The 24,203-nt window shown below is 40.1% G+C and overlaps 1 protein-coding gene across 5 annotated transcripts in view; it reads left to right on the top strand.

The window, feature by feature from the left end:
• LOC106094377 (dermokine) overlaps positions 1–23,407 on the top strand; it is a 105,841-nt gene extending 82,434 nt beyond the window's left edge. For all 5 annotated transcript variants that reach the window (XM_059361524.1, XM_059361523.1, XM_059361521.1 and 2 more), the window contains 3 exons: positions 17,112–17,762; positions 21,773–21,860; positions 21,971–23,407. In XM_059361524.1, coding sequence (XP_059217507.1) covers positions 17,112–17,762; positions 21,773–21,860; positions 21,971–22,163 — 932 coding nt within the window. In that variant the 3' untranslated portion in view covers positions 22,164–23,407. The remainder of the gene's footprint in view (positions 1–17,111; positions 17,763–21,772; positions 21,861–21,970) is intronic.
• The last annotated feature ends 796 nt before the right edge of the window (positions 23,408–24,203 follow it).

A 24,203-nucleotide genomic window follows, 5' to 3' on the forward strand; every position in this document is an offset into this window, starting at 1 on the left:
TTTTTGTTGAAGATAACGTCAACTAGTGGAAAGTGAACTCCTACATTTAGTTTTGAAATGCGTTAACGAAAATATATTAGTTTTATTTTTCATCACACAAAGAGGTTAGCTGCGTTTAAATTCTTATCTTTAAAATTTTGTAATTTATTTGAATTCGCCTTTACCTGAGCATATTGATTGATGAATTATAGCAAAACTTGTTTAGAATGTTAGCAAGATTATCTTATCGAATATTTGAAGGCTATATGGGATAAACTGATATGAAGGGTATTCTCATACTCTTCAAAACCAGAGCACAGTGGTCTTGGATCGATGATGAGGGATGAGTCTTAATATGACGTTATAGAAGAAATTCTTTATTTCTGTGAAATGGTGATTGAAGTCAAACGATGTTATAATACTCCTAAGGGGTAAGGATACGAACGAGCTATGTAGAAGGGTCGAATGGGTCTTGCATATGGCATATGACTGGGCTAAACCCAAAAGTCTCAATGTTAACCCAGAAAAGACTGAAATATGCCTGTTCACGAGGAAGACGTAGGTGGGCAAATTTAACGCACCACGTTTACTCAATAAGACGACTTCGATATGTGACAAGGTCAAATACATAGGTTTGATCTTGAACAGGAAACTGAATTGGAAGTGTAACATTCAGGAGCGAACTGAGAAGGCTCACAAATATTGGGCACTATGTAGACTGGCCCTAGGCTCGAAATGGGACCTGAATCCGAGGATATTCCACTGGCTCTACAGGACTGTGATTCAACCAATACTTACTTACGCCTCAGTAGTTTTGCGGACTGCTAAAAAGAAATAGTGCAACATAAGGACCATACAACAGGTTCGGAGAATATGTTCCTCAATAAGACGATTTCGATATCTGACAAGGTCAAATACTTAGGGTTAATCTTGAACAGGAAACTGAATTGGAAGTGTCACATTCAGGAACGAACTGAGAAGGCTCGCAGATGTTGGGCACTTTGTAGACGGGCCGTAGGCTCGAAATGGGGCCTGAATCAGAGGATAGTCCACTGGCTCCACAGGAGCGTGATTAGACCAATACTTACTTAAGCCTCAGAAGTTTTGTGGACTGCTAAGGAGAAAAAATGCAACATAAGGACCATGCAACATGTTCAGAGAACATGTTGTCTTGGCATAGGCGAAGCGATGAGGACCACGCCCACTAGGGCACTGGAGGCTGTTCTAGATATCCGACCCATTGACATACAGATTAAGTGTGAGGTAGCCACTGCGGCTATGAGACTTAAGGCGATGGGAGAATGGATTGAGGATGGGAGCAGCTCATACCATCGCGGTATTATCGAGGCGACAATAGGAAACCTGGAAAGAAGGGAGGAGGTTTTCGATCGGATACCTGAGATGAACCTTGATGTCGAGTGCGAGGCACTGCTGCCAGCGGCACAGTCTTGGATTGAGGGAACCCTAGATTGCCATCGTGATGATTGTTACATGGATGGATGAAAGCTAGAGGACAGAGTGGGCCTGGGGGTTTACATTGAGAACCCAGGGACTGAGATCTGTTTTAGACTGCCTAACCATAATACGGTCCTGCAGGCGGAGATCCGGGTGATCAATGAGAACCCAGGAACTGAGATCTGTTTTAGACTGCCTAACCATAATACGGTCCTGCAGGCGGAAATCCGGGCGATCACGGAATGCATGAGGTGGTGTGGTGCTAACGCGAGAACGTCGAGTGTGAATATCTTTACCGACATTAAAATTGCCATAAGGGCAATAACAACCAGGACGGTAAGGTCACGAACAGTCTTTCAGTGTAAGAAGATTAACACCTTCCCTGAGGATGGCAAAATCCGCATCGTTTGGGTGCCCGGTCATAACGGAGTAAGAGGAAATGAAAGGGCAAACTATTTGGCGATAAAGGCCAGACGACTGCCGTCAATTAACTTGGTTATCCCAAAGACTTTCAGGACGACGCAGTCCGAATTAAGGGAGTGGGCGACATATGCGCAAGCAACATTGTGGAACAGTGAAACGGTCGGTAGGACGGCGAAACTCCTATGGGGAGATACAGATCTTGAGAAGACGAGGCTATTACTGAAAGGATGCAAGAAGGAGGTCAGTATAGCTATTGGTATTATAACGGGATACATAGGACTATGAGCTCACTTATGTAAAATCGGTGTAGCAAGTGATAGCATGTGTGGGGCATGCGGGGAAGATGATGAGACTTTGGAGCATTTCCTTTGTCATTGCTCGGCTTTCGCATCTAACAGATACCAGCTCTTAGGTGAAGATACAATACCACACATAAACCAACATAGGGGAGTGGTATTGAAAACAATTAAGGATTTTGTAAGTAGCACGGAATTCCAAACGAAAAATTTCTTTTTAGAGGTTACTTTATAGTTTTTAGAGCGCACAACAAGCCAATTACTGGCTTAGGTGTATGTCCATAGTGGCATGGGCGGATTAATCTCTGCACCCTCTTTTCAACCTAACCTAACCAAACCTAATGTTGGTACTACCCCACGAAATGTAGTGAGAGTTCGCATCGCACCCAATTAATACCTCATTTCCAGTCTGTTTTCCTTTCCTAAAATATGAATCATGCCCTTGTTGATTTTCTCCACCAAAGCGATGTGATTCCATCATCGGGTCCCTGTTCATTAAGCTGTATTGAGTTTACCGTCCCTGTACCCCCTGATGTTTCAATATTGGGATCTTTGCATGCACTACGGAGGCCACCGTAGCGCAGAGCTTAGCATGTCACCTATGACGCTGAACGCCTGGATTCGAATCCTGGCGAGACCATCAGAAAAAATTTTCAGCGGTTATTTTCCCATCCTAATGCTGGCAACATTTGTGAGATAATATGCCATGTAAAATTTCTCTCCAAAAGAGGTGACGCACAGCGGCACACCGTTCGGACTCGGCTATAAAAAGGAGGCCCCTTATCATTGAGCTTAAACTTGAATCGGACTGCACTCATTGATATGTGAGAAGTTTGGCCCTGTTCCTTAGTGGAATGTTCATGGGCAATTTTTGCCTATCTGAGATTTCCAATCCTCATGCTGTAGGCAACAATGAGATTCTTGTCGCTGCGCTGCCTGAAGTTTCAATATTAGGATCTTTAGCTAACCTAGTCTTCCGGACCTTGAAGTTGGTGATGGGTCCCGTCATCGGGTCCCTGTTGCTTAGGCTGTGTTGGGTCTCTCGACCCTGCACTGACTGATGTTTTAGTATTCGAATCTTTGCTTATCCTAATCTTCCCAATATTGAGACAGACGGTGATTGTCTTGTCGTCAGCCCCCTGTTCGTTAGGCGGTATTGAGTATCCTGCCACTGCACCGACTGATGGCTCAATATGAGGATAAATGCCTATCCTAGTTTTCCCAAACTTGGAAAAGACGGCCTTGGGCCCATAGTACCCCACGTCATTAGTCTTAGCCAAACTTGCCACGTAGACTTGATCAATGCCCACCACAAGGAGAGTTTCTTCCTCCTTCTCCTCCCTGTGGAAGACCTCCCATTTCTCCACAGACAACTTTGGTTTTAGTTGTTTAATACTTCCATCAAGCGTTCCGCTGTGTATTCGCCACCATCATCCATAATGAAGACCGTCGCGTTAAGAAGTTCCATCTATACTCGCAGCTCATTATTTTTATGAGTAGACTCTCTTCAGAGTACAACACATGATCAAAAACCCTTTCGTTTATCAGATGCTTTACTTGGAACCGATGAACTGGCGGAATCCTACCGGATGTGCTGCCGATATCGCCGACTGCCTAAGTCATCTCATCTCTGTTATGGTTCCTTGCCACTTTGGCGTAAGAAGTCGGCTCCTTACTTCAGCAACACATCTTCCCCTTCAGTGATTGCTGAGGCAACCTTTTGGAAATCACAGTCCTCCATAAAGACTCAGGGGCCGTGCGCGCCTCATTCGTTTATATACCCTCCACCATAAGATGGGGGGTATACTAATTTCGTCATTCTGTTTGTAACTACTCGAAATATTCGTCTGAGACCCCATAAAGTATATATATTCTTGATCGTCGTGACATTTTATGTCGATCTAGCCATGTCCGTCCGTCTGTCCGTCCGTCCGTCTGTCTGTCGAAAGCACGCTAACTTCCGAAGGAGTAAAGCTAGCCGCTTGCAATTTTGCACAAATACTTCTTATTAGTGTAGGTCGGTTGGTATTGTAAATGGGCCATATCGGTCCATGTTTTGATATAGCTGCCATATAAACCGATCTTGGGTCTTGACTTCTTGAGCCTCTAGAGTGCGCAATTCTTATCCGATTGGAATGAAATTTTGCACGACGTGTTTTGCTATGATATCCAACAACTGTGCCAAGTATGGTTCAAATCGGTCCATAACCTGATATAGCTGCCATATAAACCGATCTTGGGTCTTGACTTCTTGAGCCTCTAGCGTGCGCAATTCTTATCCGATCACAATTAAATTTTGCACGACGTGTTTTGTTATGATGTCCAACAACTGTGCGAAGTATGGTTCAAATCGGTACATAACCTGATATAGCTGCCATATAAACCGATCTTGGGTCTTGACTTCTTGAGCCTCTAGAGGGCGCAATTCTTATCCGATTGGAATGGAATTTCGCACGACGTGTTTTGTTATGATACCCAACAACTGTGCCAAGTATGGTTTAAATCGGTCCATAACCTGATATAGCTGCCATATAAACCGATCTTGGGTCTTGACTTCTTGAGCCTCTAGAGGGCACAATTCTTATCCGATTTGAATGAGTTTTTGCACGAAGTATTTCGTTATGATATCCAACAACTGTGACAAGTATGGTTGAAATCGGTTCATAACCTGATATAGCTGTCATATAAACAGATCTGGGGATTTGATTTCTTGAGCTTCTAGAGGGCGCAATTCCTATCCGATTTGGCTGCAATATTGCATGACGTATTTTATTTTTACTTTCAACAACTGTGTCAAATAAGGTTCAAATCGGTTCATAACCTGATATAGCTGCCATATAAACCGATCTGGGATCTTGACTTCTTGACCCCTAGAGGTCGCAATTATTATCCGATATGCCTGAAATTTTGTACGACGGATCCTCTCATGACCATCAACAAACGTGTTTATTATGGTCTGATTCGGTCTCTAGCCCGATACAGATCCCATATAAATTCTCTCTATTTTACTTCGTGAGCCCCTATGGGCGCAATTCTTATACGAATTGGCTGAAATTTTACAGAGGTCTCCAACATATAATTTAATTGTGGTCCGAACCGGACCATATCTTGATATCGTTTTAATAGCAGAGCAACTCTTTTCTTATATCCTTTTTTGCCTAAGAAGAGATGCCAGGAAAAGAACTCGACAAATGCGATCCATGGTGGAGGGTATATAAGATTCGGCCCGGCCGAACTTAGCACGCTTTTACTTGTTGTTCCTACTTTGTCTCCCTTCGCAAGACACTGTCTGAAGTCTCCATTGCGAGAGGGATGACCTGGTCATCCCAGAGTACTTCGAATCGATTTTCTCTCTTTGCAACGATCGTATGTCTAAAACGTCTTATGACCAAACTATTACAACTCAAGAAATCATAACGAGAGATCAGATTAATGAGGGCTTATATATGTTTATTGCCCTATCTGAGTGATATCTGCGTGAAAGTTAGAGATTTCTTCAAGCATCTAATTTCAGCTAATCATAAGTTAAATCAAAAGTTCGAATTATATGGGAGCTATATCCAAATCTGAACCAATATGGCCCATTTGCAATTCCCAGCCAACTACATCAATAAGATCTATGCATCTGTGCAAAATTTCAAGCGAGTTGTTTTAATCATTCGTATACTATAGTGATTTGGAAAGATTAAGAGGCGGACGGACATGGGGTAATCGACGTAGAACATCAATACGTTCGTTTTAGTATCGCAACCTAATATGTTACATACATAATGAGTAGACTAGTATACCTCTTTCTTATGATGGTTGGTATAAAGAGACACCGACAATCTTGTATTTTCTATTTTAAAAAATTTATTCAATTTACTGTCTACAATTTCATACCCGAAAGAGATACAATTTCGTGCACATCTGGTCTGTTGCCAACAAATGAAGGAATGTCATATATCATATGTATGCTTTGCGAAGCAAAAATCTAACAACTAAAAAAAGCACAAAAGAGTCTTCACTTCCTTAAACTGCCAATAGCTATCTTATAGATGTATGTTGTCTGATTGGATTTTTTTGCGTGTTACCATCAAAACACATGCTCGCTTTTCATTTCCTGAACTATGTCAAAGACATATAAAATACCACTGAGGCAAAATCAGATTGACACAAAATCAGATAAGAAATAATGGCAAAAGAGAAACGACAAGTAAAAGCGCTTTAAGTTCGGCCAGGTCGAATTTTATATACCCTCTGCCATGGATCCCATTTGTCGAGTTCTTTCCCGGTATCTCTTTTAAGGCCAACATAGGATAAAAGAAAAAAATTGCTATGCTAATTGAATTGAATGTTGTAGATCACATTAGAGGTCTTTGTGTAAAATTTCAGCCAAATCGAATAAAAATTGCGTCTTTCAGGGGCTCAAGAAGGAAAATAGGGAGATCGGTTTATAGGGGAGCTGTATCAGGTTGTCGACCGATTTAAACTATATTTAGAACAGTTGTTGAAAGTTATAACGAAACACGTCATGCAAAATTTAAGCCAAATCGGATAGGAATTGCTCCCTCTAGAGGCTCAAGAAGTCAAGACCGCAGATCGGTTTATGGGACAGCTATATCAGATTATCGACCGATTTAAGCCATACTTAGTACAGCTGTTGAAAGTTATAACGAAATACGTCATGCAAAATTTAAGCCAAATTGGATAGGAATTGCGCCCTCTAGAGACTCAAGAAGTCAAGACCAGACCCTTAGAGCGGTTTATATGACATCTATATAAGTTTATGAACCGATTTGAATCACAATTGGCACAGTTTCTGGAATTCATAACAAAACATCTCCTGCAAAATTTCAGCCAAATTGGATAAGAATTGCGCCCTCTTGTGGCTCAAGAAGTCAAGATCCAGGATCGGTTTATATGGCAGCAATATCTAAATATGGACCGATGTGGCCCATTTACAATCCAAACCGACCTACACTTATTAGAATTAAAAGGCTAGCTTGACTCCTTCGAAACCTAGAGTGTTTTCGCCAGACAGACGGACGGACATGGCAAGATCGACTTAAAATATCATGATGATCAAGAATATATATACTTTATGGGGTCTTAGAAATTTACCTACCTTGAAATTTTCACAGATTGTGTAGGTTGGTCTGGAAGGAAATATAGGCCATATAATTTTTTGATATCGGAAGGGGGGCGGACCCTCCCCCTAACCCCAAAATTACTACCCAAAAATAAAAGTGGACCGATCGGGACAATATGGAACTCAAATGAAAGGTATTTCGGAGTAGAGTACAAATTTCATATTAAAAGTTGGGTCCAAGTACCTGGGGGGTCGCCCCAACCCCAAAACTCCTTAAAAGATATGTTTTGGACGATCATGACAATATGGGACTCAAATGAAAGGTATTCGGGAGTAGATAGCGAATATGGTCAGGAAGAAGAAATAGGCTGTATAATTTGTTGATTTCGGAAGGGAGCGGACTGTCTCCGTTACCCAAAAACAACACCCAAAATCCAAATGGACCGATCGGGACAATATGGATATCAAATGAAAGGTATTAGAAAACAGAATACGAATATGATATTAAAATTTGGATCTAAGTACCCATCGGGCCGCCACAACTCCAAAATTCCCCCAAACAGACATATTGGACGTTCATGTCAATATGGGCCTTAAATGAAAGGTATTCAGGAGTAGATTACGAATATGGCATACAAAACCGGTTCGAAGTATAGGGGGTCACCCCATCTCCCAAAAATGCCTTAAATGGGCATATGACCCATCATGACTATATGGGGCTTGGTTTTTTTGTTTGTTCCTTAGAATCAATAATGGCTGAACCGATTTTCTTAAAATTTTCACAGATTGTGTAAGTTTGTCTGGATGGAAACGTAGGCTATATAATTATTAGATATCGGATGGGGGCGGTCCCTCCTCCTTACCCAAAACCGCCACCCAAAACCAATAGTGCACCGATGGGCACATTATGGATATCAAATCAAAGGTATTGGAGTCTAGAAAACGAATAGCGATTAAAATTTTGGTCCAGCACCCAGCGGGCCTCCCAACCCCAAACTCCTCTAAACAGATATATTCGACGTTCCTATCAATATGGGACTCAAATGAAAAGTATGCGGCATTAGATTACAAATATGGTATTAAAAATTAGGTCCAAGTAATAGAAGGTTTCCCCACCCCCAAGTACCCCCAAATGGGCATATTAGCCGACCATGGCTATACGAGACTCAAATGAAAGGTATTTGGGAGTAGATTACGAATATGACATTAAAATTTGCATACGAGTCCAGGTGGCGCTTTTTTCCTCCTAAAAATATGTCAAATAGTTTAATTGACCCACTATGACAATATGGGACTCAAACGAAAGGTATTTAAGAGTAGAAAATATGAAGTTCAGTTTTGGAGGTGCTTTAGGGCGTCACCCCCTTAACTGAACTTCATATCCCACTATGGCAAATTGGAACTCAAATCAACGTTATTTGGGGGTTAAGAACTAATTTGATATCTATTTTCAGGGGCCGGGTGGCCGATCCAGCCCTAAAACACACACCCAACGGTTCATATTTATCGACCATGGCAATATGGGGCTCAAATTAAAGGGATTTGGGAGTGTTGTACGAATTTGAGATCCATATTTGAGTCGAAATGTCTGATCTGCCATCGCTCCCCTAAAAAGCACTTCTCATTTCCCCTCATTTTTAAATACACCAGATCTCGGAGATTGGTCACACAATTCGTTCGAAATTTTTTTGTACTCTTACAGTCACCAATTAGTGTAAGAAGGAGGTTAAAGCCTTCTCTGAAGAAGGCCCAATCCGCATCGTTTAGGTGTCGGGCCATAACGGAGCAAAGGGGAATGAAAGGCAGACCATTTGGCAGTGAAGGACAGAGGACTGCCGTCGATAAACTTGGTTAACCCAATGCCTTTCGGGTCGACGCAGTCCGGTTTAAGCGCGTGGGCGACACTGTGAAACAGCGAAACGGTAGAAGAGCGAAAATCTTATGGGGTGATCCGGATCGTGAGAGGACGAGGCTTTTACTGAAAGGAAGCAAGAAGGAAGTCTTTTGGTGTTATAACGGGACACATAAGACTACGAGCTCACTTATGCAAAATCGGTGCGGCATGTGATAGCATGTGTAGGGCATGTGGGGAAGATGGTGAGACGTTGGGGCATTTCCTAAAAATAAAATTTTTTTTCTTCGAGGTGACTTTTAAGTTTTTAGAGCGCACAACAAGCTGATTACTGGTTTAGGTTTATGTCTATAGTGGCATGGGACAGATTAATATCTGCACCCTCTTTTCAACCTAACTTAACGTAACCTACTGTCACCAAAAAACAAAACACGGCTTCTATTGTTGTAGTCTGGTGCCTCGGGGGCCATACAAAACCCGCCATAGGCAGCCATATGATACAATAGCACGAATTCGATATTTATATTCAGGGCGAAATGTCCCCACCCTAAAAAGATAAAACCGGTCCAGCTAGTTTCCTATGAAAATTCAATTTTTACGAAAAATTTCTCACCTTAATTTAAGTTTATCCACTTTTCTCTATGGTCTTAAATTGTTTAATTTTTTGTTTGCTCCTTTAATTAAAAAGTCTTATCAGGTTTATTTCATATTCGAAAACGTTTCATTATTTCATTTCGCTAACAACTCTATTATGTGGTAGTCACCTGCTAATGCCAACATCAACATTTGGCAAAATCAATAACAGGATTATACACTCTGCTCGTTTGCGCAAACATTGGTGTGAATGCGGAAATTGGTGTGAATGGCATAAAAGCGATTGGATCAGCTTTTATAAGCTGTTATACGGCAAACGGCTTTCTCACCGCTTTCATGTCACTTTGGGGAATACACCGAGCCATTCACTTTGGCGGTCATAAATGGCACAGCGCGTTACAAAATCACTATCACGCCCAAAATACGCACACCCATGCCGAAATAGCACGGCCACCATGTAATTCCCCCTGCCGGGGCTCCCGTTATAGATATTTTGGAGGTTTTATCTTTACGTATCTATTATTTGCCAATTTACTTGGAAGCAAAAAAAAAAAAAAAGAAAATGCGCACACACGCGAATTCATGAAAATGTCAGCGGTTGAAGCAAGAACAAAAAAGAGAATAGCAGCATTAAGATTTTCTTATAGCACGATTTTCCAATTAGGAATTTTGCTTTATCAATAGCAAGGATGGCTAAAAGGATAGCAAAGGATATTTGAACTCTCAGCGCACAGAGGTATGCCATAAACTTTCCATTGAATCGTGGCAATGCATTATGTGAAAGAGGGAGGTGAATTTTTAGTAGCAAGGGGGGCAAAAGCTTGGCGGTAAAGAATCTCCTCTTCATTTCTTTACACACACACACACACACACCAAATGATGTTCAGTTCAATGCTTTATTCCCGCAAAATTCCCCTCTGAGGATAATTTAAAGTTTTAATTCAATTCCTTGGAGCTTCGTTCGTTGCCAGCTTGAGTTGTTGGTGTTGTTGTTGGCAAAGTTCGTTCAGGTAATTTATGGTCGAATCGAAAGTAATTCTATTCATGTCATAAGAGACACGCGCATTGGGAGATTATTCCTGTCAACGAGGACAAGACAAACAGCAACCAACTCGCTCTCCCCAATAACAATGAAATTCTTAAACTGTTTTGTGGAAGATTTTATTGGAGAATTTAGAAATCACGGTCTTAAGCTAAGACAGAGTTTGATTTATGAAGTTTGATGTCAACAATATTATCCTAGATTTATTTTAACGAATCGAATGGGAAGTAAGCAAATTGTAAGTGGAAATAATTTTAAATAAATATTTTTCCAAGAACAAATTTCTATAGAAACGTAGAACAATTTCAATGTTGGTTTATCACAATAGTGTATAAAAAATCCCTAAGATTAAAATGAGAAACAAAGGCGATTAGAAATTATTTTTGTCAAGCGCAAATAAAGTCCCATGCACTCAAAGAAATTTCCTAGCTTAGATGCATTGTGTCGGGGGATGGAAATTTAAGAATAGAAGGGGGGGAAAGAGTTGGTAGTATTTGTTGTCATTCATCTTAAATTTCTGTAGTTGGTGGGAAAGACATTAGCTGAAAGTCGATTCCACATATGAATAGTACGGGACAAAAAAGGAATGAACTTTGTAGTGCATTGGGTTGTCTGCTGGCCAATCAATGACTAACGGGTGTGAGTTCTGAGAAAGTTTTGTATTTCCAACGAACATCCTTACGTTAGGAATAAGAAGGCGGAAGTCAGAGGAACACACACCATCGGAGAACGATGGAATGGTGCCACTCAACCCATATTCCGACGGTGTTCAAATTAAGCTATAAAGTACTGCACTGTCTCCCATCAACACTATCGCCCTACTGTGGTTAAACAAAAAACAAGTAAGAAGGCATTAAGTTTGGCCGGGCCGAATTTTGGATACCCACCACCTCGGGTATATATGTAAAACACCTTTCGTCATAATCCCGTGAAAAATGCATAACTTATGCACCCATAGCAGCTTTATCGAAATATGGTCCGATTTAGACCAAATTCGTCACAGACATTGAGTGGTCTAATCAATACAAGTCACTGTTCAAATTTGTTGAACAAATTATTAGTCCCTTTGGCAGCTATATCCAAATATAGACCGAAGCCTAACATGAGTCTCTGTGTAAAATTTCAGCAAAATCGAATAATAAATGCGTCTTATATGGGGCCAAGATTTGAATCGAAAAATTGGTCTATATGGCAGCTATATCCAAACTAAACCGATCTGGGCCAAATTGAAGAAGAATATCGAAGGGCCTAAAACAACAGAGTGACCTAAATTTCGGCGAGATCGGACTATAAATGCGTCTTTTATGGGCCCAAGACCTTAAATCGAGAGATCGGTCTATATGGCAGCTATATTCAAATCTTGACCTATCACGGCCAAATTGAAGAAGAATGTTGAAGTGCCTTACACATTTCACTGTCCCAAATTTCGGCAAATCGGACAATAAATGCACCGTTTATGGACCCAAGACCTTAAATCGAGAGATCGGTCTAAATGGCACCTATATCCAAACTGAACCGATATGGGCCAAATTGAAGAAGGATATCAAAGGCCCTAACGCATCTCACTGTCCCAAATTTCGGCGACATCGGACAATAAATGCACCTTTTATGGGCCCAAGACCTTAAATCGAGAGATCGCTCTAAATGGCAGCTATATCCAAATCTGATCCGATCCGGGCCAAATTGAAGAAGAATATCGAAGGGCCTAAAACAACAGAGTGACCTAAATTTCGGCGAGATCGGACTATAAATGCGTCTTTTATGGGCCCAAGACCTTAAATCGAGAGATCGGTCTATATGGCAGCTATATTCAAATCTTGACCTATCACGGCCAAATTGAAGAAGAATGTTGAAGTGCCTTACACATTTCACTGTCCAAATTTCGGCAAATCGGACAATAAATGCACCTTTTATGGACCCAAGACCTTAAATCGAGAGATCGGTCTAAATGGCACCTATATCCAAACTGAACCGATATGGGCCAAATTGAAGAAGGATATCAAAGGCCCAAACACATCTCACTATCCCAAATTTCGGCGACATCGGACAATAAATGCACCTTTTATGGGCCCAAGTCCTTAAATCGAGAGATCGCTCTAAATGGCAGTTATATCCAAATCTGATCCGATCCGGGCCAAATTGAAGAAGAATATCGAAGGGCCTAAAACAACAGAGTGACCTAAATTTCGGCGAGATCGGACTTCGTCTTTTATGGGCCCAAGACCTTAAATCGAGAGATCGGTCTATATGGCAGCTACATCCAAATCTGGACCTATCTGTGCCATATTCGAGGAAGATGGCAAGGAGCTTAACTTAACTCACTGTCCCAAATTTGGGTGAAATCTGACAATAAATTCACCTTTTATGGGCACAAGACCTTAAATCGAGAGATCGGTCTAAATGGCATCTATATTTATACGTCAGCTATATTCAAATCTAGACCTATTTGGGCCAAATTAGAGAAGAATGTCGAGTGGCCTAACACAACTCAGTTAACCAAATTTCAGCATAATCGAACAATAAATGTGGCTTTTATGGGCCTAAGATCTTAAATCGGTGGATCGGTATACAAAGCAGCTATATCTAAATATAGGACGATCTGGACCATATTTGGGTGGGTTGTCGGGAGTCCTAAAACTACTCACTGTTTAAAGTTTCAGCGAAATCGGATAAACAGTAAAGCTTTTATGGGCTTTAGACCCTTTATCGGCAGATCAGTCTATAAAGCAGCTATATATGCTAATATGGTCATGTGGCGGCTACGGACACAGCGTTATCGTTGACACAATATCCGATATTCCAGGTAGTGTGGATTATACCCTACCTGAGCCGCTTTTTGATAAAAACTACTGTACCCCTATTCCTGATAGAACCAATTGGAACTACGATATCCCTGGTAACAGAAGTTACATAGACTTCTATACGAATGGCTCAGAACTAGACGACTAAGTGGGCTTTGAGGTGTACTCTTAAGACCTAGAACTGGTCATAACGAAAAGGTTACCCGACCACTGCAGCGAGTATCAAGCGAAAATCCTTGTAGTTAATGAAGTGGTAAAATGGCTAAAATATAATGTCATTACGACAATTGACTTAAATATATTCTCAGACAGCCAGGCAGCCATTAAATCCCTGGAGAACGTATTTCTGAATTCAAAAACTGCCCTCGACTGTCGCAGATCTCTCAACGATTCACCTGTTCTATGTGCCGGGCCACAGAGATATCCCAGGGAAATGTAAAGCGGATGAGCTTGCGAGACTAGGAACTACCCTACACATTCTAAAAATACTGGAATCTGTGGGTATGCCTCTAGCGACATGTAAGCTCAGTTTTCAGGACCAGGCCCGAAAGACAACGAATGATAGATGGTCACAAAGAGGGGACTGTAAGCATTCCATAACTATGTGGCCTAATCTAAATTTGAAGAGGTCTGCCGCTTTTCTTTAATTGGCTAGAGCAGACGTCTCAGCCATTGTGTCCCTCATGACAGGCCAATGTCTAATCGGAAAATATGCTGACAGACTGAAGGTTGCCAGCAACGATTTTTGCAGAAGCTGTGAGGACATCGAAGAAGAAGAAACTATAGAACACCTTCTGTGAGTGTGTCCCGCACTAGCAGTCAGAAGGAGTTCCACTTTAGGTTTTAATTTCTTAAAAAAACCTGTCTGATTTAGCGGATATGAACATTCGCAAGGTATTAGGCTATTAAAAGCGATCTGTATGGTGCAACGGTAGGATCTAGAAGGCATCTTCCTTCTTCTGTTCCTGTGGTACCACAGTGGACGAAAAGATCTAAGTGAGTCGGATGGCAGACTGCCACTTAACCTTGAAACTTAACCTAACCTAACCTTCCAACAAAACTTCACTTTTTCCTTAACATGGACAGTGGAAAAACTCCGTCAACTGAATGTGAGAGTTGTCAGCGTAATATTTCCGACCACCAACTATCCCAAAACATTTGGTCTCACATTTGACAGTCTCCATATCCTACGCAGTTTATGACAAAGTGAGAAGTAGATACATGATCGTCAAGTTACTTGCCATCAGCACTTAAGGAGCAGACAAAGAAACCTTTTCGATTACATTAGAAGTAGCAATAGTGCAAAAAAAATATTCAAAAAACCTGCCGATGCAAATACCTAATCACATGCTGTCTAAGAAGCATAAAATGGTCTGTTATCGCAGCTGTCATCCATGGCCCATAGATGTTAGATATGATCTAGACGACGTAGAGCGAGAGTTTCAGCTCAACATCAGACGGTTATACACCACATTCACGAGGTTTAAAAAACGGCTTCCGCCGCCACAGCACCTCATGAAGTTAACCATCCACTACAGATCAGAGTAGTTCTGGCTATACGACATTCTGTGATATCTAGCCTCTCAATTCGTTTGTGGCTACAATTGATGTCAGCGTGTTGGATGTGTACTATGTTTGTGCCTTGAGGGACCACACGATAAAAGTCACCAGTTTAGTTATCCAGACAACCTAACTCAACCTACAACCAGATCACTTTTATACCTTATCAGCATATAATGGATGCAGAGACAACACACCGTTATAACAAGAACCAGGACACAGACTTCAAATATGGTTGCCCAAAAAGTAATTGCGGATTTTTCATATAGTCGACGTTGACAAATTTTTTCAACGGCTTGTGACTCTGTAATTGCATTCTTTCTTCTGTCAGTAATCAGCTGTTACTTTTAGCTTGCTTTAGAAAAAAAGTGCGCGAAATTTTGTTTACATTTGTTTGTTTGGCGTCAATTTTAATATGGAGCCCACAAAGGAGCATTTTCGTCATATTTTACATTATTATTTCCGTAAAGGAAAAAACGCGGAGCCGGTTGCTAAAAAGTTACAAGATGTGTATGGTGATAAAGCCTTAAAAGGAAGACAGTGTCAAAATTGGTTTCGCAAATTCCGTTCTGGAGATTTTTCACTTAAAGATGAGCCACGTTCAGGTCGGCCAAATGAAGGTGATGATGACCAAATCAAAGCGTTAATCGAATTGGATCGTCATGTAACTGAGCGTGAGATAGGAGAGAAGTTAAATATACCAAAATCAACCGTTCATTATCATATAAAAAGTCTTGGACTGGTGAAAAAGCTTGATATTTGGGTACCACATGTATTGAAAGAAATTCATTTAACAAACCGAATCAACGCTTGTGATATGCACCTTAAACGCAATGAATTCGATCCGTGTTTAAAACGAATCATAACTGGAGATGAAAAAAGGATTGTTTAGAACAACATTAGTCGAAAACGATCATGGTATGGTGAACCAGCTCAAACCACTTCAAAGGCTGATATCCACCAAAAGAAGGTTATGCTGTCTGTTTGGTGGGATTGGAAGGGTGTGGTATATTTTGAGCTGCTTCCAAGGAACCAAACGATTAATTCGGATGTTTACTGTCAACAATTGGACAAATTGAATACAGCCATCAAGGAGAAGCGACCAGAATTGGTCAATCGTAAAGGTGTCATATTCCACCAGGACAACGCTAGACCCCACACATCTTTGGTCACTCGCCAAAAACTGAGTGAGCTTGGCTGGGAACTTTTGATGCATCCAGCATATAGCCCTGACCTTGCACCATCAGACTACCATTTATTTCGATCTTTGCGGAACTCCTTAAATGGTAAAACTTTCGGCAATGATGAGGCTATAAAATCGCACTTGGTTCAGTTTTTTGCAGATAAAGGCCAGAAGTTTTATGAGCGTGGAATACTAAATTTGCTAGGAAGATGGCAAAAGGTTATCGAACAAAATGGCATTTATATATTTGATTAAAGTTCATTCTAAGTTTTATTAAAAATGCATTTACTTTCTTTTAAAAAATCCGCAATTACTTTTTGGGCACATGTACATGCACATATCATGCATGAGTGTTGTGCAGCATATTGACATATTAAGGTCAGGCTCCTAGTCCCCGCACTAACCATCCCAAAATAGTAAAAATTAAGTAATTCAAATTAAATAAAATATTTATTGTAATTCAAGCTCAAGGTAATCTTAACGCTTTATCAAAACTTCAATAAAGTATTAGTCCAATTACCAATTATTATTAATTATAACACACGTTTAGTCTAATTAAAATGTTCGGAAATAACTAAATTTTAACCAACATTTCTGATTGCTATGCAGCAAAGAAAAAAAAACCCAAAATAAACATTCTAATTATGCCACAATATTCATGTCCTTCAACTTCCTGCAACACAATTATAACTCGATTGTGGTATTAGCACTGCAAACGAAAAATTACAAAAACATATTAATGCCCGTTGTGCTGGCTTATTCACTCTCTGTCTCTCATACTCTCTATTTCCTCTAATTAATTACAGGCTCAATCTAATGGCATTATTTTGGTTTCTTATTTTCCCATTTTTTCAGACAAATACGTCAAAAGACCACCGCGTAAGGCGTATGGCCGCTTGAGTGCTGACTCCGATGATGGGGCTTCGGCGAAACACAAAATTGATGATCCTTTCGAGGACATCGATAATTTCGAAATGATAACACCCTCCAATAATGGCAATGGCGGCCTCGCCACAACAACATCAAATGGATGCCACCTTCATCATCGTAGCCATAATTCAGCAACAAATGGAGACGATGGAGGTGGTGGTGGTGGTGGTGGAAGTGGAAGTGGAGGAGGTGGTTTGGACGGCCTAGGTGGATGTACTGGTGTTAACTGTGATGTTGTTGATGATGGCGGCGATTGCAGCCTTTGTGGTAATAATTTACAAAACTCCTGCCTCGAGGGCCCAAACAGCAATGGAAACGGTGTCGATGGCGGTCACTGTACCGCGGCTGATTGTCAAGGAAATTATGCCGACAGCAATTTATGCCAATTCAATGTGAACAACGTCTGTCCCGGTGGTCGAAGTGGTGGCGGAGGCACCAGTGCTGTTATGACATCAAATGGAATTTTAAAAGTAACCTCAACAACTACGTCTTCGTCCCGTCTCAGTTCCAAGGAGGTCAATGAAAACACAATAAACCGATTACAATCCATGGCAATGTCTGATGACGATGACTATGGTAAGTGTTGTTTTTGTTGTCTCTTTGGTTTTTTGGCGGTTTTCAAACACAGCCGCAATTTACATAAATTTTAAATATTCCTTGTCTCTATGCAGAGGACAGTGTTGCCATGTTAGGTGAATGTATGACAAGTCGCAAACCGGCATCCATCTGCCGGTTAAGGTTTATTGTTGGGATAAGCAATACGCGTGTATATTTAGAAAACCAAATTCATTTAACCGGAAGAATATCGACACGATAATTTGTAACTGGAGAATGAAAATCACGGCCTTAAACTTTTAATTTAATTTTTTATACCCACCACCATAGGATGGGGGCATACTGATTTCGTCATTCTGTTTGTAACACCTCGAAATATGCGTCTAAGACATATATTCTTGATCATCATAACATTTTAAGTCGATCTAGCCATGTCCGTCCGTGTGTCTGTCGAAAGACCTCTAACTTTTGAAGGAGTAAAGCTAGCCGCTTGAAATTTTGCACAAATACTTTTTTATTAGTGTAGGTCAGTTGGGACTTATAAACCGATCTTGGATCTTGACTTCTGGAGCCTCTAGAGGGTGCAATTCTCTTCCGATTTGACTGAAATTTAGCATGAAGTACTTTGTTATGACTTCCAATAACTTTTTGAGCCGCTATAGGGCCAAAGTCGATATGGCTGAAATTTTGCACAATAACTTCTACTATGGTCTCTAACATACAAGGGATGTAATATATAAAGAGATACCGGGAAAAGAACTTGACAAATGTGATCCATAGTGGAGGGTATATAAGCACCCAAAGGGAACACCCAAAAAGAAGAGAGATAGACCCATTGATAAGTGTACCAATCGACTCAGAATCACTTTCTGATTCGACTTAGCTATGTCCGTCTGTCTGTCTGTCCATCTTAATTTTTTTACAAACTACAGGTCGCAATTTTCATCCAATCGTCTCCAAATTTGGCACCGGCATGTTATCGGCCTAGAGACGAAGCCTATGGAAATTTTCGGTTCTGATTTGGATATAGCTCCCATTTATATGTTCGTCCGATTTGCAGATATACTGCAATAAAATGGTCATTTGTTAAACGATTCTCTCGAAATTTGGCAGGAAGGATTTTCGTATGACTCTTGACATTGTGAATTTCACAGAAATATATATATATATATATATATATATATATATATATATATATATATATATATATATATATATATATATATATATATATATATATATATATATATATATTAATATACATATATATATATATATATATATACTAGCCGAACCGGGCCAGCTCAGCTGCGCCTCCTTTTACTCTCTCATATCTTTTTGGGGTGGGGACACTTCGCCCTGAATGCGGATATCAAATTCGTGCCATTGTAGCCTATAACGCTGAACGCGTTCGAATCCTGGCGAGAACATCGGACAAAGCGGTGTTTATCCCCCTTAGTGCAAAGAGGTTTCGCACAGCATACGCCGTTCGGACTCGACTATAAAAAAGGTAGCTTTATCATTGTGTTTAAACTTGAATCGGAAAGCACTCATTGATGAGTGAGAATTTGTCTCTTCTCGGTTCTTGGCGGCAATGTCCTTCCTTAGGGTAATGTTCTCATTAGGGAAGGAATGGCACCTCAGACATTTCGACTTAAATATGGATATCAAATTCGTGATGCACTTCCAAATACCTTTAATTGGAGCCCCATATTGCCATGGCCGGTAAATATGAACCGTTTGGAGGGTGTTTTGGGGTTGGAGCGGCCACCGGCACTTTGCACTGAAATTAGATATCAAATTCGTTCTTTATTCCCAAAGAAAAAGAAGTTCAGTTTAGAGGGTGCTTAAGGGCGTACCCCAAAACACTTGGCTTCAAGATTAGATATCAAATTCGTTTTCTACTCTCAAATACCTTTCATTTGAGTCCCATGTAGCCATGATCGGCTAATATGCCCATTTGGGGGTATTTGGGAGTGGGTGACCTCCCATTACTTGGACCTAATGTTTCACGCCATATTTGTAATCTACTGCCTAATACTTTTCATTCGTTTTCTGGTCTCCAATACCTTTCATTTGATATCCTTATTGTGAACATCGGATCACTATCGAATATGGGTGGCGTTTTTTGGTGTAAGGGGAGCGTCCGCCTCCACCCGATATCAAAAAATTATATAGCCTATGTTTCCTTCCAGACAAACATACACAATCTATGAACGTTTTAAGAAAATCGGTCCAGCCAAGTATCATATAGTCATAATGGGTCTAATGGCTTTTTTGAGGGATGACGTGACCCCTATACTTCGATCTGATTTTGTATGCCAGATTCGAAATCTACTCCCGAAAACATTTCATTTGAGGCCCATATGAACATAAACGTCCAATATGTCGGTTTGGAGGAGTTTTGGGGTTGGGGCGGCCCTATGGTTACTTAGACTCAAATTTTAACACTATATTCGTATTCTTCTCTCTAATACCTTTTATTAGATACCAATATTTTCCCTATCGGTCCACTTTTAATTTTGCGTTGTGTTTTTGGCATAAGGGGAGGGTCCGTCCCCCTTCCGCTACCGAACATTTCGAGAATATCGGTTTTGCCGTTTTTTAGTCTATACGGAACAAACAAATCAAACCAGTTTAAATTTATTTTATTGGCATGGCAACTCTGCCATTGGGCTTCAATGACAAGCGGCATGTAATGCATTTTAATGAAATGTACATTTGAGTGTCGATTTTTGAGGGAAATGAATATTATGAGGCACCATTCTCTGGATTTTTAGGGCTTAAATGCTCATTATTTGGTAAATTTTGTGCCGGGAATTCCATCGAATACCATTATAGGTCATTAAAAAAGCACTTGTTCCATAAGTCGGGTATCTTAATGGAACACCACAATGTACCTTAATATAATTCCTGTGAAATTCTGTGGTGTTGCTAGTAGCAGCAAAGAGTACCTCCAAAAATACCACAAGCGCCAAGAACAGAGGAAATGTGCGGTAAATGTGGCCAAAACTCCTAATTACGGAAACACAAAGTTATGATGTCCTTCTCACATGAAGTTTCGGTCGTGCCTTAATGGATGTATTTCTAACCTTAACCACTACTCGTCAAATCCTGTGAAAATGGATATCTTATGCCCCATAGCAGCTATATCGTCATTGTTCAATTGTGCATAACAAAATATTGGTCTTTTTAGTAGCTATATGCATATATAGACCGATCTGTATATGCGGCACTGATGTCGAAAAGCCTAACATAAGTCACGGTGTCAAATTTCAGTGAAATTGGATTATTAATGCGCCTTTTATGGGTCCACGATTTTAAATCGAGATATCGGTCTATATGGCAGCTATATCCAAATCTGAACTGATTTGAGCCTTGTTGCAGAAAAAAGTCGAAGAGCCTAACACATTTCACTGTCCCAAATTTCGGCCAAATCAAACAATAAATGCGCCTTTTATAGCCCCAAAACCTTAAATCGAGAGATCGGTCTATATGGCAGCTATATCCAATTCTGGACCGATCTGGGCCAAATTAAGCAAGAGTGTCGAAAGGCCTAACACAACTCACTGTCCCAAATTTTGGCTAAACTAGATAATAATTGCTTTTATGGGCCTAAGCCCCTAAATCGTCGGATCGGTCTATATGGGGGCTATATCAAGATATTGTCCGATATAGCCCATCTTCGAACTTAACCTGCTTACGGACAAAAAAGAGTCTATGCATAGTTTCAGCTCAAGATCTCTATTTTTAAAGACTGTAGCGAAATTTCAACAGACAGACGGACAGACGGACGGACATGGCAAGATCGTCTTAGATTTCTATACCGATCAAGAATATATATACTTTATAGGATCGGAAATGGATATTTCGATGTGTTGCAAACGGAATGACAAAATGAATATACCCCCATCCTTCGGTGGTGGGTATAAAATAAAGAAAATTGTTATGATTCCATAACTAAAAATTTAATTTCCTTTTATCATAAAAGAATATTACGAGTAAAAAAATTTTTCATTATTTAATTGCAGATGAATCACTTACCTGTAACGTTTGCGATAGGGCATTCCATTGCCACCGGCAACTGGCATCACATCAGCAAAAGAAGCGACATTTCGGGTAAGTTTTACACACTACTGCCAAAAACTAATTAAAAACATTCTTTCACGAAATGCTGTAATGCTAAGCTCTGGTCTTTTTCCTTCTTTTCTCCCCCATCATGCATGCAGGTGTGGCGGATGTGATAGTTTGTTTCCCTCCCTTATGCTGTTGGAACATCACAAAGAGGAATTTGAACATTGGAGTGATGATGAGATAAGTCGAAGAATTTGCTGTCGTCGCAATCGAGGTGATGACTATTTTACGGATACGGATTCCTTCACAAGCGAAGCTGAAAGTGAAGATTTAGAAAGGCTGTTATAAATTTACCCATACAAAGTGGTACAAATTGAATAAAAAATATATTTAGAAAGAAAAAAGCGCTCACATACATACTCTCACAATGAAATCATATCCTTGTCTTAACTACAACCTCATAGCTGAAGATGCATGTAGCTCCTTCGCACATATCGGAACATGAATAAATGTTTTCTTCTTTTTTAATTAAGAAAAATAATAAACCAAACTTGAGGCAGAGAAGTGGATGCAGTCACAGTCTCTTGTATGTAAATGAAAGAAAATCGTGTGCTTGCTTCATTATTATCTCTTAATGACTAGAATCTTCCCAAAATATAATGACGATGGCGAGAACGTTGGTGATTGCGATGACGAGCTGAGAATACTACAGAAATAGTTCCACAACACTTTTGATAAGAGTAAGATTTAAGACAAAATGTATGATAATTAATAGATATGTAAGTAAATTGTACAAAAGAGGTTTGCAAACCAAAGTTTCGATTAAAGTCTCTGAGTTAGTGAGAAAATTGTAATTCAATTTCGGTTTAAACTATTTATTTATAAACTAAAAAGAAAAAATTTTTGATAATTCTTAAAATATTCCTTGCAGTACTTTGGAGTATGACGAAAACTTTCTTAATTTCTTATTTAAACTCGTTTCAATATTTAAAGTATAATAATTCTCGTTTTTAGTGAACATGGTACAGCTGCAGGAAAAAAAATTTTAGTTTGATATATTCAGTTTAAGTCTTGAACTGTCGTATCTAAATACAAGTAAGAGCGAGCTAAAGTCGGACAAAGCTGGCTTTTTGACAACCTACACCATATTAAGTGTCCAGGCCAGGTCGTCGAAATTGAAATTTTTTAAAATTTGAAACGAAGAGTTAGGACCAAAATCCGTACATACTGGGGGGGACTCATAGAGAGAATATCTGATCGAATAATAAAAGCGCTTGTCAAGGCCCTAAATGTAAATCTGAGAAAAGTTTACAAATTACCATATTATTGCAATAAGGACGACCATAAATGTATATGGAAACTATATTCAAATCTGAACCGATTTTTTCAGCTTCAATAGAATTTGTCTCCAAGCCAAAAGAGATGACTGCACCAAATTTGAAGATGATCGGTTAAAAAGTGTAACATGTAACTTGTACATAAATCAACATGTAAAACCGAATCTGAAAGTGATTCTGATGCCCACCATCATGGATATACACCTTGTCCAAATTCCATCAACATTCGGATGATTCTTTAGTGTATTCCACTTAATCCAAAAATAGTCCCCTCTAGACCAAATCGAGTAAGGAAGTCAAGGGCACCAAAACTACTCACATTTTTTGTCAATATCGGGCAATGAATTTATGAGACCTACACCTCTAATCTGGAGATAGGTCTTTATTGCAAAAAAGCAAATTTGCCCATGAAGATTTCATTAAGGAATAGGGGTAAACTAATCACATATCAATGAATGCTTTCCGATTCAAGTTTTAGCTCAATGATAAGGGGCTTCCTTTTAACAGGCGAGTACAAACTACGTGCCACAGTCGACACCTTTTTTGCGGAGAAGTTTTGAGTGCTGCCCGATTCAAGTTTTAGCTCAAAGATAAGGGGCCTCATTTTTATAGCCGAGTCCGAACGACGTGTCATAGCTCGACACCTCTTTGGGCAGAAGTTTTTACACTATGACGGTGGTTTTCCCGCCTTATGCTGGCAATATTTGTGAGGTACTATGCCATGTAAAAACTGTTCTCCAAAGAGGTGTTGCACTGCGGTACGCCGTTCAGACTCGGCTTTAAAAGGGAGTCTCCATTGAGGGTACAGGGACTGAAATCTGTTTCAGGCGAAGATCCGGGATATGACTAAATGCGTGAGGTTGTATGGTGTTTATGCGAAGTTTTCGAATTTGAACATAGTTAAGGACAGTAAATTTAGACAGACAACCTAGACGGTAAGTTCACCGTCAGTGAGTGTAAAAAAAAAAACTTACTCCTTATCTGAGGATGACATGATCCATGTCGTTTGGGTGCCAAGTCTTAGAAAGGAAAAAAAAAGAGTAGACGAATC

This window comes from Stomoxys calcitrans, chromosome 2 (assembly GCF_963082655.1).
Source record: "Stomoxys calcitrans chromosome 2, idStoCalc2.1, whole genome shotgun sequence".
Classification (NCBI taxonomy): domain Eukaryota; kingdom Metazoa; phylum Arthropoda; class Insecta; order Diptera; family Muscidae; genus Stomoxys; species Stomoxys calcitrans.